Source organism: Nyctibius grandis, chromosome 7, assembly GCF_013368605.1.
Source record: "Nyctibius grandis isolate bNycGra1 chromosome 7, bNycGra1.pri, whole genome shotgun sequence".
Classification (NCBI taxonomy): Eukaryota; Metazoa; Chordata; class Aves; order Nyctibiiformes; family Nyctibiidae; genus Nyctibius; species Nyctibius grandis.
In genome coordinates, this window is record NC_090664.1 from 19,909,167 (window position 1) to 19,923,065 (window position 13,899).

General features: G+C 39.4%; 1 protein-coding gene across 4 annotated transcripts in view; it reads right to left on the reverse strand.

Annotated features, from left to right (window-relative positions):
* CREB5 (cAMP responsive element binding protein 5) overlaps nt 1-13,899 on the reverse strand; it is a 255,677-nt gene that overhangs the window by 204,401 nt on the left and 37,377 nt on the right. For 3 of the 4 annotated variants that reach the window (XM_068405092.1, XM_068405094.1, XM_068405095.1), the window contains 3 exons: nt 10,914-10,985; nt 7,699-7,792; nt 4,657-4,695 (listed from right to left, as the gene is read on the reverse strand). In XM_068405092.1, coding sequence (XP_068261193.1) covers nt 4,657-4,695; nt 7,699-7,792; nt 10,914-10,985 — 205 coding nt within the window. The remainder of the gene's footprint in view (nt 1-4,656; nt 4,696-7,698; nt 7,793-10,913; nt 10,986-13,899) is intronic. The other variant, XM_068405096.1, reaches the window with a different exon arrangement.

Below are 13,899 nucleotides of genomic sequence, written 5' to 3' on the forward strand. Positions count from 1 at the left end.
AAGTTCTTAACTACTCCACCTCAGCTTCCCCATCTCCTCCTCAATAATACAATGCAGAATCGTATTAGCAAAAGCAGGGTAGAAGCCGTATGGTCCTATCAGCTTTACACATATTAAAAGAAAAAACATTTCAAAAAATTCTCTCTTGCATGTTAGTTTCTTCTTCCCAAGCCCCTGTTCCAGCTCAAGCTGCTTTGTAGTACCTAATTTTATGGAAAGATTGGACTCACTCTACAAAAATAATCTTCTGCATAGTCATTGACAACTACCCTATTGTTTGAAATTTATTCTTTAAAGAATGAAAACTCTGTCATACTAATCCCAGTTGCCCATATTGGGCCAATTCTGACCTCAGAAAAAAGCTTCCTACTTCAGTGAGTTCTGGAAGAAAAATTTGGTTTCTTGCACCTAGCTAAGCTGAGTCAAGTCCTAATATTTCCCCCTTACAGGGAACAGTCAGTCACCAGACACAATGCACTTTACATGATCAGCATAGAAACACACAGCAACCCCTAAACAAAAGGCAGCACAAAAGGAATGCATACTAAAGGAAATACAGTTTCCACTTGGAAATTAACGGGGAGGATCAGCCTCCTCCATTATAAAGCCAGCTGAAGCCAATTTCCACCTGTATGAGGTGTGATCCTACAGGTTTGACCTTCTCAAGTAATCCAAGGGCAAACACACTCATTTGCATTTATATTTCTGATGGAACATCTTGATGTAACATAAGAAACAAGTCCTTAATGTTAAAATTCTGTTTTATTTCTTTTGGCTTAAGCATCATACTTGTGAGCTTAAAGGAAACAAACCTCAAGTGTTTGGGAATGCACACATATTTATCTGTTAGTTTTCACAGTTAACTACCGTATTAACAGAGTCAGAAACATAAGACTTTCCAAGAATCTTGCAAGAACTCAGCACAAGGAACCGACTCAACAAGTGCTGACAGTGATGGGAGCTGAGGACACTCAGCATCTTACAGGTCCATATCCTAACTAGGTAGTGCCAAACTAATCTCTAGGGTAACCTCACTGAACTCAGCACATTTACACCAGGGTTGTCTTTGGCTCTCGGACCGGAATTTGTACTGGAAATGAAGTACACTAAAAAGCAGAAGAAATACATTTTATTTCTAAAAAAACCTAAATATTACTTTAGTGAACAACACGATTGCTTTGTAGAAAAAGCAAAGATAATTGTTGCCAAGCCTTCCTGGACATAAAGGGTATGTTAGTATTTGACTGTGAAGCTAATACAGGAAATGTTTTATTTTCAGAAGTGGTATATCCCTATCAAATAAGCAAGGTATCATTTTCATGACCAAGATGAAAAACTAGGGTTTCATAAAGAAGTTGATGGCAGCACTTCCACTAAAATCAAAAATCCTAATTTTTTTTTTTCAGAGTTGCTTGAGCCCAGAATCTGTCAGGCAGAGCAGAAGAGAATAGACTAACATAGATAAGATCTTGTTATTTTTCATCAAGGTACTCAGCTGACGCAGAATTCAGGCATTATTGCAACAGGCTACTTAGATCAGGGGCAACTCAATGGGTAACAAAGTGGTGATCAGGCATGTGCAGCTGAAGTTCCTGATCTGTTCAGCATCTATTCCATGAATGCTAGACAGAGAAAAAAAGTTTTCTCAGTGAAGTAAATACATTTCAACAGTGAAAGCAAGCAACGCAGAGCAAGGGTTAGCAGGGATAATACTTCATCCTTCAACATTCATAGAAACTAGAAGTCCACGATACCACCATGTTTGTACAAGAGCAGAACTGATAAAGATCCAGACTTTAAAACATTGAGACTTTACATAGTACAGTAGTCACATTGCACATACCAGTGGGTGCACGGCTACCAAGTCCAGTGGACTTTCTTTGCTCTCAAGGCAACCAACTGTTTTGCCCCTGCAAAACATCAGTTCTCCCTCAGGAGGTAAGCAAATGAGTAGAAAATGTTACTCTCAACATGACAGTAATCCTTTTACCTAAATTAGGCAAGCCCTTGTGTTTTAATTGGGAACAATATCACAGAGGAGACCCGAGCGCAAGTTACTCATTCAGGTCTCCCAGAATTAATAAAATATTCCTAATTCTCAGCACTTAAAAATGCATTAATAGTTCCAACAGCTTGTGCCTGACCTCACTGTTCCTTGTTGGCACAAACAAACCTTTTGTTGCTATCACCAGCGCCCACAACTGTTGCAGGCTCACTGAGAACAGAGCTCTGATTTGTTGTACTTCAGCAACTGGATGTGCCAGACCCATCTGGACCAAAACTCAGACAGAGCTTTTACCGCTCTCAGCATTCCTGCTGAGGACACACGTTACTGTAGGAAGCTGTCAGCATGCATGCTGTTAGCCACACAACCCAGGACTTTAATGGCCCAAGCTGCATTTTGTACTGGGCAGTTTGGGATACAGGTCTATCTGGGTTAACCTGAGGTATCTGGCAATTACACTGACCAGCCATCCCAACCCAGTCCCATTGTTCAGCATGTAAAACCTTTCCATCCCCAACTGGTACCAGAACCAGTTTACTACACTTTGAGGCATTTACCTCTAGACAAGTGTCACTTCACAGGTGAACCTCTGTCATCCAACAATTACTTAGGAAGTTGTTTCTATCTCACCTTCACCACCAGGTTGAACACAGAACCTGTCAAGCTTCAAATTAGGCAATAAATACTTCGTTCACCCTGTTACTCAGGTAAATAATCAGCCTCTGATGACACAGTCATGGCCAGAAAGGCTGCAAGAAACTGTAAGTTTAAATAAACCTCAAAAATGTTAAGTGGACAACATAAAAGCCCCAAAGTAAGATCAGATGGTCTCACCTGTGCAGATCCCAAGTCAACCTACTGTATCTTACAGGAGAGGATTTCAGAAGCACTCAGCAATCAGATTCTGACCAGAACCTGATATACCGGATATATTTTTGCTGCTGACCATTTTGAAAACCTGTCCTCAGTGTCTGAAGGGAGGCCTGATTCTCCAGACTAATTGAAAAATATACGCTATAAGGCAATGGGAAATTTGAAGTCTTCAGTAAAGAGATACCACTACATATTCACTATGTTTGGCTATGCAAATTTTGGGTTTGTTGTTGTTTGGTTTGGGGTTTTTTTCCCAATTACTGAAATAATAGTCTCAGAAATTACACTCAGTCTCAATATATTGCTTTCAAAACAGTAGCCCAGGAAATGCCACGTTAGCTTGCTATATAGAGAATTTATTTGAATGCATTTTGTAAAACTACCTTGTATCCTAGAGTTTCATCCCTCAAAGCACAACTGAAAACTTTAAAGCATGATACCCATTAAGAAAAAAATGCAGAACCAAAGGACAGTCATGTGAAACAAGCTTTCATTTAAAAAAAAAATAATAAATCAGATTCAGTAAGAGATATCTAACAGCACAGCTCCAAAGCGTGTAACTTGATTCTCCATCTTTCTTAAAAAAAAAAAAAAAAAAAAAAAATGTTTAGTCTGATGTGCAGTAATAACACGCATTTGGCTTGTTCAGCTGTGGGCTCTGTTGAAGTTATATACTTACCCATGTTATACTTTCACACAATGATAACAAAGTCAGAGTAATAAGGCTAGCACCAAAATTTGAAGGGCTGACCATCAAGCAGCCACAAGGAAAGAGGAATGTCCAAAGAAATTCAAGAAGGTTTCTTCATTGGTTTGGCAAGTTACTTCCCAAGTGTACTCAAGGTCATGACACCTCAAGCAGGTGATGGAAGCGAAGAGGAGGAAGAGGCGCACCCAGTCGTACCTGGTGGAACTGCCCTCACCCAGGGACTCACAGACGAGGGCTCACAAGAACTTCACTGCTTAAAGAGTCACTGTTTAAAGTGCTGGTTGGACTTTCTGTGGGGGTTCGCATAGTGGGTACAGCACATCTGTAATCTCTTCTGGTCACTCAGAACCTGACCAGTTGAATTTTAGAAGACTTTTCATTTCATTATTTGGTAAAGCAAGGGACACAGAAGTGAACAAGAAATCAAACAAAAATATTTTGCCTTATATTTCATCATTTTGCACTCCACAAAATTCATGCCTAGATAAACCTCCCTGTGTAAACCACATGGAGAAAAGGATTAAGCCAACCAAGGATGCCGTAAGTTACCTCACTGACACAGGCATTACCTGAAAAATGTAATAAATTTGCACTACCTGTAGTGCATACCCTTTTTCACCTAGAGGAGACTGTTTCTACCTCCACAGTGGGCTTCACCACCAAAAATCTAGAGGATTGGATTTCAGTAAATAGAATCAGGAAGAAACACGGTTTCTATATAGATAATCCTGGCCTCTCCTGTATCTGCTAGCAGCACTTTTGGAAGGACTTTCTCCCCTCTGACGATGGTAAGGTGTCACTCCTTCCCTTCCCAAATTTGATACCACAGGACTCTCAGTGTCCCCAACTCCCAAAGTTCAGTTCCACACCACTTTTAGTACTTACCTGGAGGGAACAATCTGTCCCACAGACATTAATATTTTGGTGTTAACAAAAGCTTTGACGCACAACAAACTAGGAAGTTTCAAAGCACTGCAATGTTTAGTTAGCACAACAGTAGACATTATATCTATTTCAGTCAACCTAACTACAAAGTTTCCTGCAATGATGACTAGCATGCAAAACTTACACAAGATATTCTTTGTTATCTCAAACAGCTCTTTTTGGGCTAAGAAAGATGGAAATGGAAACAGTCGATGCATTTCTATCCATACTCACAACAAGGCTTTCTAACAAACAAATACAAAATACATACACAAAAAGGAACAAACAATATTACAGTCTTTTTTCTGTCTTTTTTAATGAATGTCAAATTATCCTTCAGAAGGATCAGTTGCATTTTCATTCAATGCCTTTAGCAAACTTCCTTTCCATGTATACAGTTAGAGAACATAAAGCTATTTAGTGTATGTACGTATCTGGAGTTCCTGAATTAGTTCAGGAGTCACTGAATTTAGTAATACTTGTTCTCCAACCAGCATCAAAAAATCTAAGCAAATATACTGGAGCTAGTTGATAACCAGGAAGCTCTTGGCTAGACATACCTGATAAACCAGCATAGCACCAATAATTTCAATCAGGTCACAGAACCTTGTTTATTAAACACTGACCCCACCTACATAACAACATATAACATAACTTTACCTCTCACTTACAAATTGATATTTCAGAACTTAGCATAGATTTCACACAAAAAACAAGTTCCTACTTCCCAAGTCATATTTTGCTTAGTTTCTAAGATGTTGTATTGGTAGAAGAGCAACAGCTCCTTAGTTTCAGTGCCTACCTTCAATAATAGTTTGTAGAAGACATGCTTAGTGTGCGCTAAATATTACTGATATTATACTGAACCCCAAACTGGGTATTAGCTATCTCTGGAAACACAGTAGATAATTCTAATGGCTACCTGAAAGCATACAGCCCATTATTTTGTGTGACTAATTACTAATAATGAACGGATTCAAATACAACACATTAAAAGGTAGTATACAACATACTGGAAAAGAGGAGAAAGTCTGACTTCTAGGCACCTTAATAAAAAGAGGAAAAAACCACACACACACACTAACACTGCACCTGGCTTATTATAGGGCAATTGCTGCCGAAATTCTTTGAACCTACTGATGACAGAAACAATTTTTTTAAAAAAAAAATAAAGTCAAATAAGCAAAAATGCAAAAAAAACAGGAAGGAAGACATAAAGACAAATGTCTAAGAGAAAAGTCTGTCTCTTTTCCCCATATATCATTAATTTTTCATTACGAAATCTAAGAATAAAACATCTTAAACTTTAAAGTATTTAGATTTCCCCAGGGTTTAGGTGGGTAATGAAACAACTATTTTTCAATGTCTCCCTTGAGAGTAGATGATCTATGATGCTTCCAAACTAAGGATTGCAAAATGCCAAACAAATCCACCAAATGAACACAAAAAAGAAAAATCATACACAGCAGAAGCAGGTTGCCAGACCATTACGGTCAGGCACATTTGTTGCAGTCTTTGAGAACACGTGCAGCTTTTTACTCTTTCCTTACTAGACGATCATCATCCACAAAGTGCAAACAATACATCCCTCAGAAGCAATACTGGAGCCTTTCTGCATTTCTATGTGCTTGGTTGACTAACTGGAGATCTAGGGGCCCCACTACTGGTGGTAGTGGTGGCAGCCAGTCAGAGCATTTTGCCTGGGAAAGCAACCCACTGGAAGGAGCAGGACAGCTATCTCATAGAAGTTACCAAACATAAACAGAGCTACTCTACTCAGGGGACTCCTGATGACAGAATATACTCCTTAGAAACTGCCCTCGAGCAAAAGTCTTGCCAAACAGAAAGTTCTAACAAAAGCCAGCACTTTCACAGGGTAAATGTGCCCACAGTACAGATGTCTTCGAGCAGTTTCACTGCCAGAGGACACGGCCAAGTGCAAGGGCAACATTTTCTCACTTGTGCTTGCAAACACAGGATTCTGCGGGCATGGCTGGCATGCAGGCACTTTACAAGCCCTACTCTTCAACATGCTGTGTACTGTTCCTTTCTAAACTTAGTCCACTATGGCATTTTCATGTGTAAGAGGAAAATAAGTTCTATTTGGGACAAGGTCTGTCTGATTTCTCACTGGTGCGTAAAGTCCCAACAAAAAAAAAAATCACCTACATCAAATATTTGCAAGCAATTAGTACTCAATTATGATTTGCATAAAAATGGAAACAGTTTAGCCATAAAAGAGGTAGTCTGCTGGACACCCTTTATTCATGATATATTTGCAGCTAAAATGGCACAATTTACCTTGAAGAAGCCCATTTCAAAATATAAATATCAAACACTGGTTAACACCTACACACACATTTGCATCATAGTTTTTTTTCTACAATTCCTGTGAAATCTGAAAAATCCTAGTGATATTATTCTTAATAAACCATTACTATAGGCCAAGGAATATACAATAGGAAAGGGAATAGGAGAGGAGAGTAGTGGTAAGATTAAGGCTGGCTTGACCTTACCCAGCACTTACTGAATGCCAGCAAGCCACTGATGTATGGTTAACTCGGACAATATGAACAACTACATAAGAAACTAAAGGATGTAAGTGCACATGATACCAAATAACCTCTGTGTATGACAGGGGAAGTGCAGAGAAAGATGGTTACCTTTAGGGAAAAAGAGTACTGGGTATCACCCACTGGTTTACCTTTCTGGTTATGGCTATTTGCAGTGGGCAGGTCTTGAGCCACCACAAAGGTGGCTCATACAATGTGGCCTGTTACAGCTGCTGAAGTGAGCCTGTCAAACTTAAATAGTGAGTCTTACAGGAACAGTACAAATGCACTTCATTAATACACTCACTCCTGGGCTCCCAGGTGACATGCGCTTAAGTGCTTATATTTCACTGGCATGTTGACCCGGGAATCAGCGACAGAGCTGCCAGCATGGCTGAGGTTCAACAATTTCTCTCCCTCTCATGCCAAACTTGTGGGAAGGCATAAGAATGGCAACTGTCTTTTTGTTCAGAGATATGCATTCTAGCTTATTCCATCTCTACTTGTTATTTAATTGGAGCTGGGGCTTTTTAGAACCTATCTTAGAGGTATTTTGCCAGTAGCTTTCCAGTAGGAGTCATGCTTTCAACATCATCGGACTAGTTATCTTAACTCTTGAATTCATGTCTTCTTACCTGATAACATATTATCTGTTTTTATTGAAGGAAACTTCAAAGTCATTTCATGTTTGTGCCTGTGAATCATCAGATGATCCTCTGTTGGAAAACGCTGTCAGGCAAACACAGAGGGAGAGAGAGGAAGGGGAAAAAAAAAAAGAATTTAATTCTCTAATAAACTTTTGGCACTGGACAGAATTTCAAAAATGAGAGAGAGAAAGAAATGTATCCAGCTAGAAATGTGTCCAAATGGCACAGGAAACAGAATACTTGAAAATGCAAGTGAGTATGAGTAACAAATAGCTGTGCTCTACTTAGAAACGTATTTGCTGCTGTGCTCTCTGGGGTTGCAAACCTCAAGGTGTCGTGCATTTGCTTGAAAAAAGTTGCAGACCAAGTTTTGGATTCTAAGGGTCTCAGATACCCGCTCCAGCTACCACAGCCCCACAAGTCACCACGTGCCTGAGGATCTGCAATAACTGCTGTTGTGTACGCTCTTACCTTAGCCCACGGCAAACGCAAAGTAATGCGGCGTATCTTAAATCATTTCACTGGATTTTTCTGCTTTTGTGTCTTTCTGCAACCTATATCTGCTGAGCAGCAATAAAAATAATCAAATAAGCCAGCCTTTCCCTACCCAAAAGTATTCAGGCAAAATGCATCTTTAATTTTGGAAACCTCTGATACTTTGTCTTGATTCAAAGTGGCAATGCAATGGTGCTCAGTATGCAACAACTATTTATGACTCTTTATGACACTAAATTAAATTATTTTCCTCTGTCAAGCAGAGAAGGTGGAGAGATGTGCTTTGTAAGAAACTAATCAGTGTGCTAAGTTTGTTTTACAGTCTGATAAGACTTCCACAACAAATAGCTTCTTTTGAACAAGACAAAGAAGAGTCAAGCTTGAATAAATGTTCGAGCACTTGCACACTTGGGCTCTAAGAGCAGACTGTCTGTTAAGTTTTCTTCACCAGAAGGTGCATACACAGACCTTTGCTACAAACGACTGCAATAGTTTTAACAGGGGTATTTCAGGACTAGCAAAGGCCAAAAGTTGTATCACCAGGGCTTGAGGAAAAAAAATAAATTTTAAAAGCAGATTTTTAAAGCAACAGGTACATAGGAGACTGTAAAAAAACTGGCAACAACAGAGTTAAAGTGACTTAATGCTTTCAACACAGTATATTCTTGGCTAAGTGACTTTGCTTGTGGCTATAGTATAAATAGTTGCAGTATGTTACACCTTCCGAGAATCTCTCTAAGGCCATCGATAAAGCAGTATAAATAATGGGAATGAATTCTCTGGAAAAAAAAAATCCCAAAGCACTTTTCCTCACTGTGAAATCCTGGTCCATTGCTTACTCATCTGGAAGAAATGCAGCACTAGAAATTTATGTAAAGAGCAAAGGGAATACATGAAAGGCCTTGCTCAATGAAATTGTGAGGGAAAAAAACCCACATTTTGTTCTCATGGAAATGGATTTTCCTTCATGGATGCCATGCTCTGTCTTCAGGGTGAAATCAGCCAGCTTAAAGAGGGCATGGGGCAACTGAGGAGAAGCTATTCCTCCAGCCCAGACTTCTCTGTCTTTTTTTTGTAAGTCTACTTTCTGCCTTGTGCAGAAGGTCAACTCCCTCAGCCCTCAATACACATCCGCACTGGCTGATAGAGAAGCCAGTCCCCAGACAGCTTAGCTGGATAGCAGTGCTACACTGTGCACTTCTGTCAAGTCCTCATTTACAACAAACTGAGGTCATGTTTTGAAATGGGAAATTAAATGGTTTTCAAGATAAAGTCACACCTACATTACATGTCTTTCCAAATTGTAACAGCATACAACCAAACCTGCTCTCTGAACACCTAAATGAGCTTGTTTGGATCAGCTTCTCCTCCACTGAGGAAATTAATTAATAGCGGACATGAAAATACTCAAGTCCACTGATTTCAGTGGAAGTTAGTTTTAAGATTCGACAAAAAGATAAATAAAACTTGACTATAAAACTCAGATACTTTCATTCTACCTCGGTGACAGAACGGTGAAAGTTCAACCCTGCACGTGGAGATCTGAAGTGACAAATCCTCAATCAGAGGGACAATCTAAAAGATGCACTCTGACACCTGTAGAAAGGCTCCCACTTAGTGAAACAGCAAAGCTGCTTGGCCAGTTGTTAACTGGACCTCAGGCTTCTCCCTTTCCCTATTTCATCTCTTGGCAAAATCAACACCTACACTCCAGGAACAGTCACCCATCGTTCCACCAGAAGAACCTAAAGGGTTGTAAAAATATCAGCCAGCTGAAAACTCCCAACATACAGTTAAAGCAGGGAAATATTACCCTCATTAAGAGAGGACGACTCTGGGAAATGGGTAAGCTAAATCACTTAAAAGAGATGCATACGGGAAGCCTGTGGCAAAAGCCCAAAAGATGCCCTTGCCTGAAGATTTTACTCAAACTCTTGTCACTAAACCGAATTAGGGTTGGAGGCAACACACGTGGGACTTCCCTCATTGCTGCATGGGGGGCAACCTCCCTCACCACTGCAAAATCATAGAATAAACACATAAATCCCAATTCAAAATCTCAGCAGCTAAAATCCTTGTCACTTCAGGTTTTTTAAGATCATTAAACATCTAATGTTACATGTCAGATTATACCCACAGAGACACATGGCAGGTCACCAGTCAACAGGAATCCCAAATGCACATCCTGGGGCAGAATTTATCTACAGGCTGCATTTGCTATAGAGAATATTTAGTAGGAAGATGTCTTAAAAATTTAAAAAAAAAAAAAGCTACTAAGATATCATTGTATTTAAGTATTAAAAAAAAAAAAATCAGGAGGGTTACCACATCCAATAGGAAACATAATATATTCCATCGTACATCTAAGCAGAAGACAAACATGTCCTGCATAGTGTGTCCTCTCTTGCTAGCCAATAAAGGAATTTGCAATACCTGGCTCAAAACATTAGGCTTGGGGATGAAGGAAGGCACAGAAGCAGCTTGAGAAGCACTTTTACCAACTCACTTTTGACTGGCTGTTGTATTTGCTTTAAATATTTTGTAATAATACCTTGTGGGGTAAGGAGGAAATTGAGCGGGGAAGGACTTAAAAAAAAAACCCACAACTCACATATTATTATTAGACATGTGTTAATATATCAGGAGGCATTATACAAGCCAGAGCTAGTGCTGAGGACTCAATTAATATCATCGCTGACTCCACTCACCTGTGAGCAGCCTGGGGCACTGCAGACAAAAGGCCTCTCCTGCTCCAAGTTCATCTTTGATTCCTCATAAATCTACATGTTAAAAGGGGGAGGGGGAAAGAAAGGGAACCTATGAATATATACATTCTAAACTTCACACGTACATGCAACATACAGTCATCACGGTTTGTGCTTTTATTTCAAACTCCCAAAACAGACCAGAACAAAGTTTTCATCCTGAGTACTACATTTGCTAATATTCAGCAGGCTCCCTACAGTGTTAAGTTCTTAGTACTCCTTCCTGAGCACATATTTACTTTGAAGGAAGAAAAAAAAACCCATTAAGCTTTCACAGCAGAAATCTGCCTCAGAAAAAAGCATATGTTCCGTGTTGTTATTAGATAAGATCGTGTCTGCTCAGAAATATCTCGAATTAAGGGTTTTTACCTTTCCTTCTTCAGTTCCTGCTGAACAACATTAAAACGAGACGCCTAGGTTACCTCTAAGAAAGAGCCCACTTTTTGAAGTTCTTCATCCATACGGTTCGATATTAATAACTTAAATACATTACAAACATGCTCTCTATACACACAAGATAATTGTGCATCCCCATCCTTTAAAAAGTCAACTAGATCCTCAGGAGCTTGAGAAGTGAAGTTTTGCCTAAAACTGCAGCTTCACCATAGCAATTCCAGTCCTGTAACCTTCAACTGAAGCCTGCGGGAGAGCTCCTCCGTCTCCAATAAAACCAAAGGAGGAAACAGTCACCCTCAGGACGCAGTAACACAGCTGAAATTGGGTCACTATTACAGCAGTGTCCCTGATCAGCATCAACAAAAGTAATTTTTTAGTAACATTCCAGGACGTAAAATAAGTCAGTCACTTCTTTCGGAAATGTTTTGAGCCTGTTGGTACAACTGGCATTACAAAAGCTAGAATATAGTAGCTGACCCACCTTAAAACACAACATATGACTTCTGCTTACATTATGCCTCAAATCCCTTAAAATTCAGCTTCACCGCAGCCCTGCTTAGACAAATACCGGAGCTGTGTTTGTGTAATTTTTTTCATAAAACAAAGAGAAATATCTTGGTGGAGAAGCAGAATTTTATTTTAAAACTACAAAAATCTGCAGAAGGACAGGTGCTAAAGTTACTCAATCTTGTCGTTTTTTTAAAACTACAATTGATCGCTTCCTATTATCAGGAATATCTTTACCAAGCTTACACTTGTTAGAAAAACTTTATTTTCAGAAGAGTTGCTACCATCCCCTGCAAACAATAAATAGACCATTAACCTGAACATCAGCCAGACCTGTACTTACAAAAATTATTTTCAGCGCCCTAAGTTCTCAAAAAAACCCCCAAAACTTTTGGATGATAACTTTGTCTTTTTAATTAAAATTCATTCTGGTGGACAGCACTAGCCTGACAGGATATTTTCCTACTTGTGACCTGAAAAAAAAAGGCAGCAGAGCACCCTTTACCTGACTCCACTGACTCTCAGAAGCAGCATCCAGAAGTGAAGAATTTCTATTTTTATTTGCCCTTTAACCTCCCCAAGGACACTACCCCCTAAAGATGATAATTAGCATCAACTGATTTTCTTGATGTGGACATCTCTACCAACATTCGGCCTGAGACAAGTGATTTATTGCCCCAAATACAATCAGGGGTCAAGAAAGACCCTAACTCAGGACTAACCTATCTACACATGGCTAGAACTGAAATAACTAAAATTGTACCTAATTTACTCCTTTAAGATTATTCATATCCTGTTTTGATTTAACTTACAGCTATGTTAAACTGAAATAGGATACTCATAATCAGAAATGAAAGAGTATGTTCGCATCAAGGCTTGTACTAAAATAACTAAAGGTGTTAAATTACTTGTAATTTCAGTTATTTCGGTTCCAGACTGTGCATAGACAAGCTCTTCAGGGGTGAAGCAATAAAAATGCTCTGAATTACGCTATCCTGTCTGAAAGAAACAAGCAGCAGAGAGATAGCTTACTAAACAAACCAACCCCCGCAAAAAAACAAAACCAAAATCTCCAGCTAAGTTTGTCTTTTAAATCAACCTCTATTTATGGGATGTGACCCGGGATGTTGTATTTCCTAAAGACCTTTTCACAGAAAGAAAAGAATAAAAGAAAAGCGACGGTGTGGATAATGAAAGGCTTTATCTGATATCCCAATTACTGCTGCAACTGAAGCACTGCCAAAGGTTTCTGTTACCCCTTTCTCCCCTCCTCAGGGGAGAGTGACAACTGCATTTTCAACAGCAGAACAATGGATGAGACTCAGTTAAAGAAAACAAGAGAGTAACAATTCTAGTCCCAAGAGTCCAAGTGAATTTCAAAACATTACCAGGAATTATTTGGAGTTTGTTTTCTTATTGAGTATTGCAAGTCTAAAACTGCCCTCCCCACCCTGAGCCTGAGCTTTAGTCCCTAAATCCATCAGTACATGCTCTGATACAATTAAATGATTCTCAAGGTCACTAGATAGATAAGCACGGAGTAAGCACCAAAATAACATACTCGATGAGGACCAGAATCCTGAGCATAGGGATCGACTGCAGGAAAACATGGACTCGGGTTTTATTCTCAGTACTTTGAAAAGGAGTCAGATTCAATGTCTAGTCGTTTACCACAAATGTACAAGCAACTGCTGGTTCCCACGAGAATCACTCTTTGCGGACTATTTGCAGACACTAAGCTTAAAAAAAGTCATAATCCAGAATGGCTGTATCATGTGTGCCCTCCAGGATACTGTCTAGCATAACTTGACCCATATAACGTGTTACCAGATAGTACAATGACTACAAGACAAATTGCACCATACGGAATTCGTGTTTACGTGTGATGCTATCACTACGGTTAAGATTGTAGTACTGCTGACTCTCTTACAACAGTAAATGAGTGAAAGAAGCTGCCTACTGCCTACAATTTTTGAGAGGGTGTCGGTGCTTGGCTATCTTATGGCAGTAATTCAAGCTTTATGCC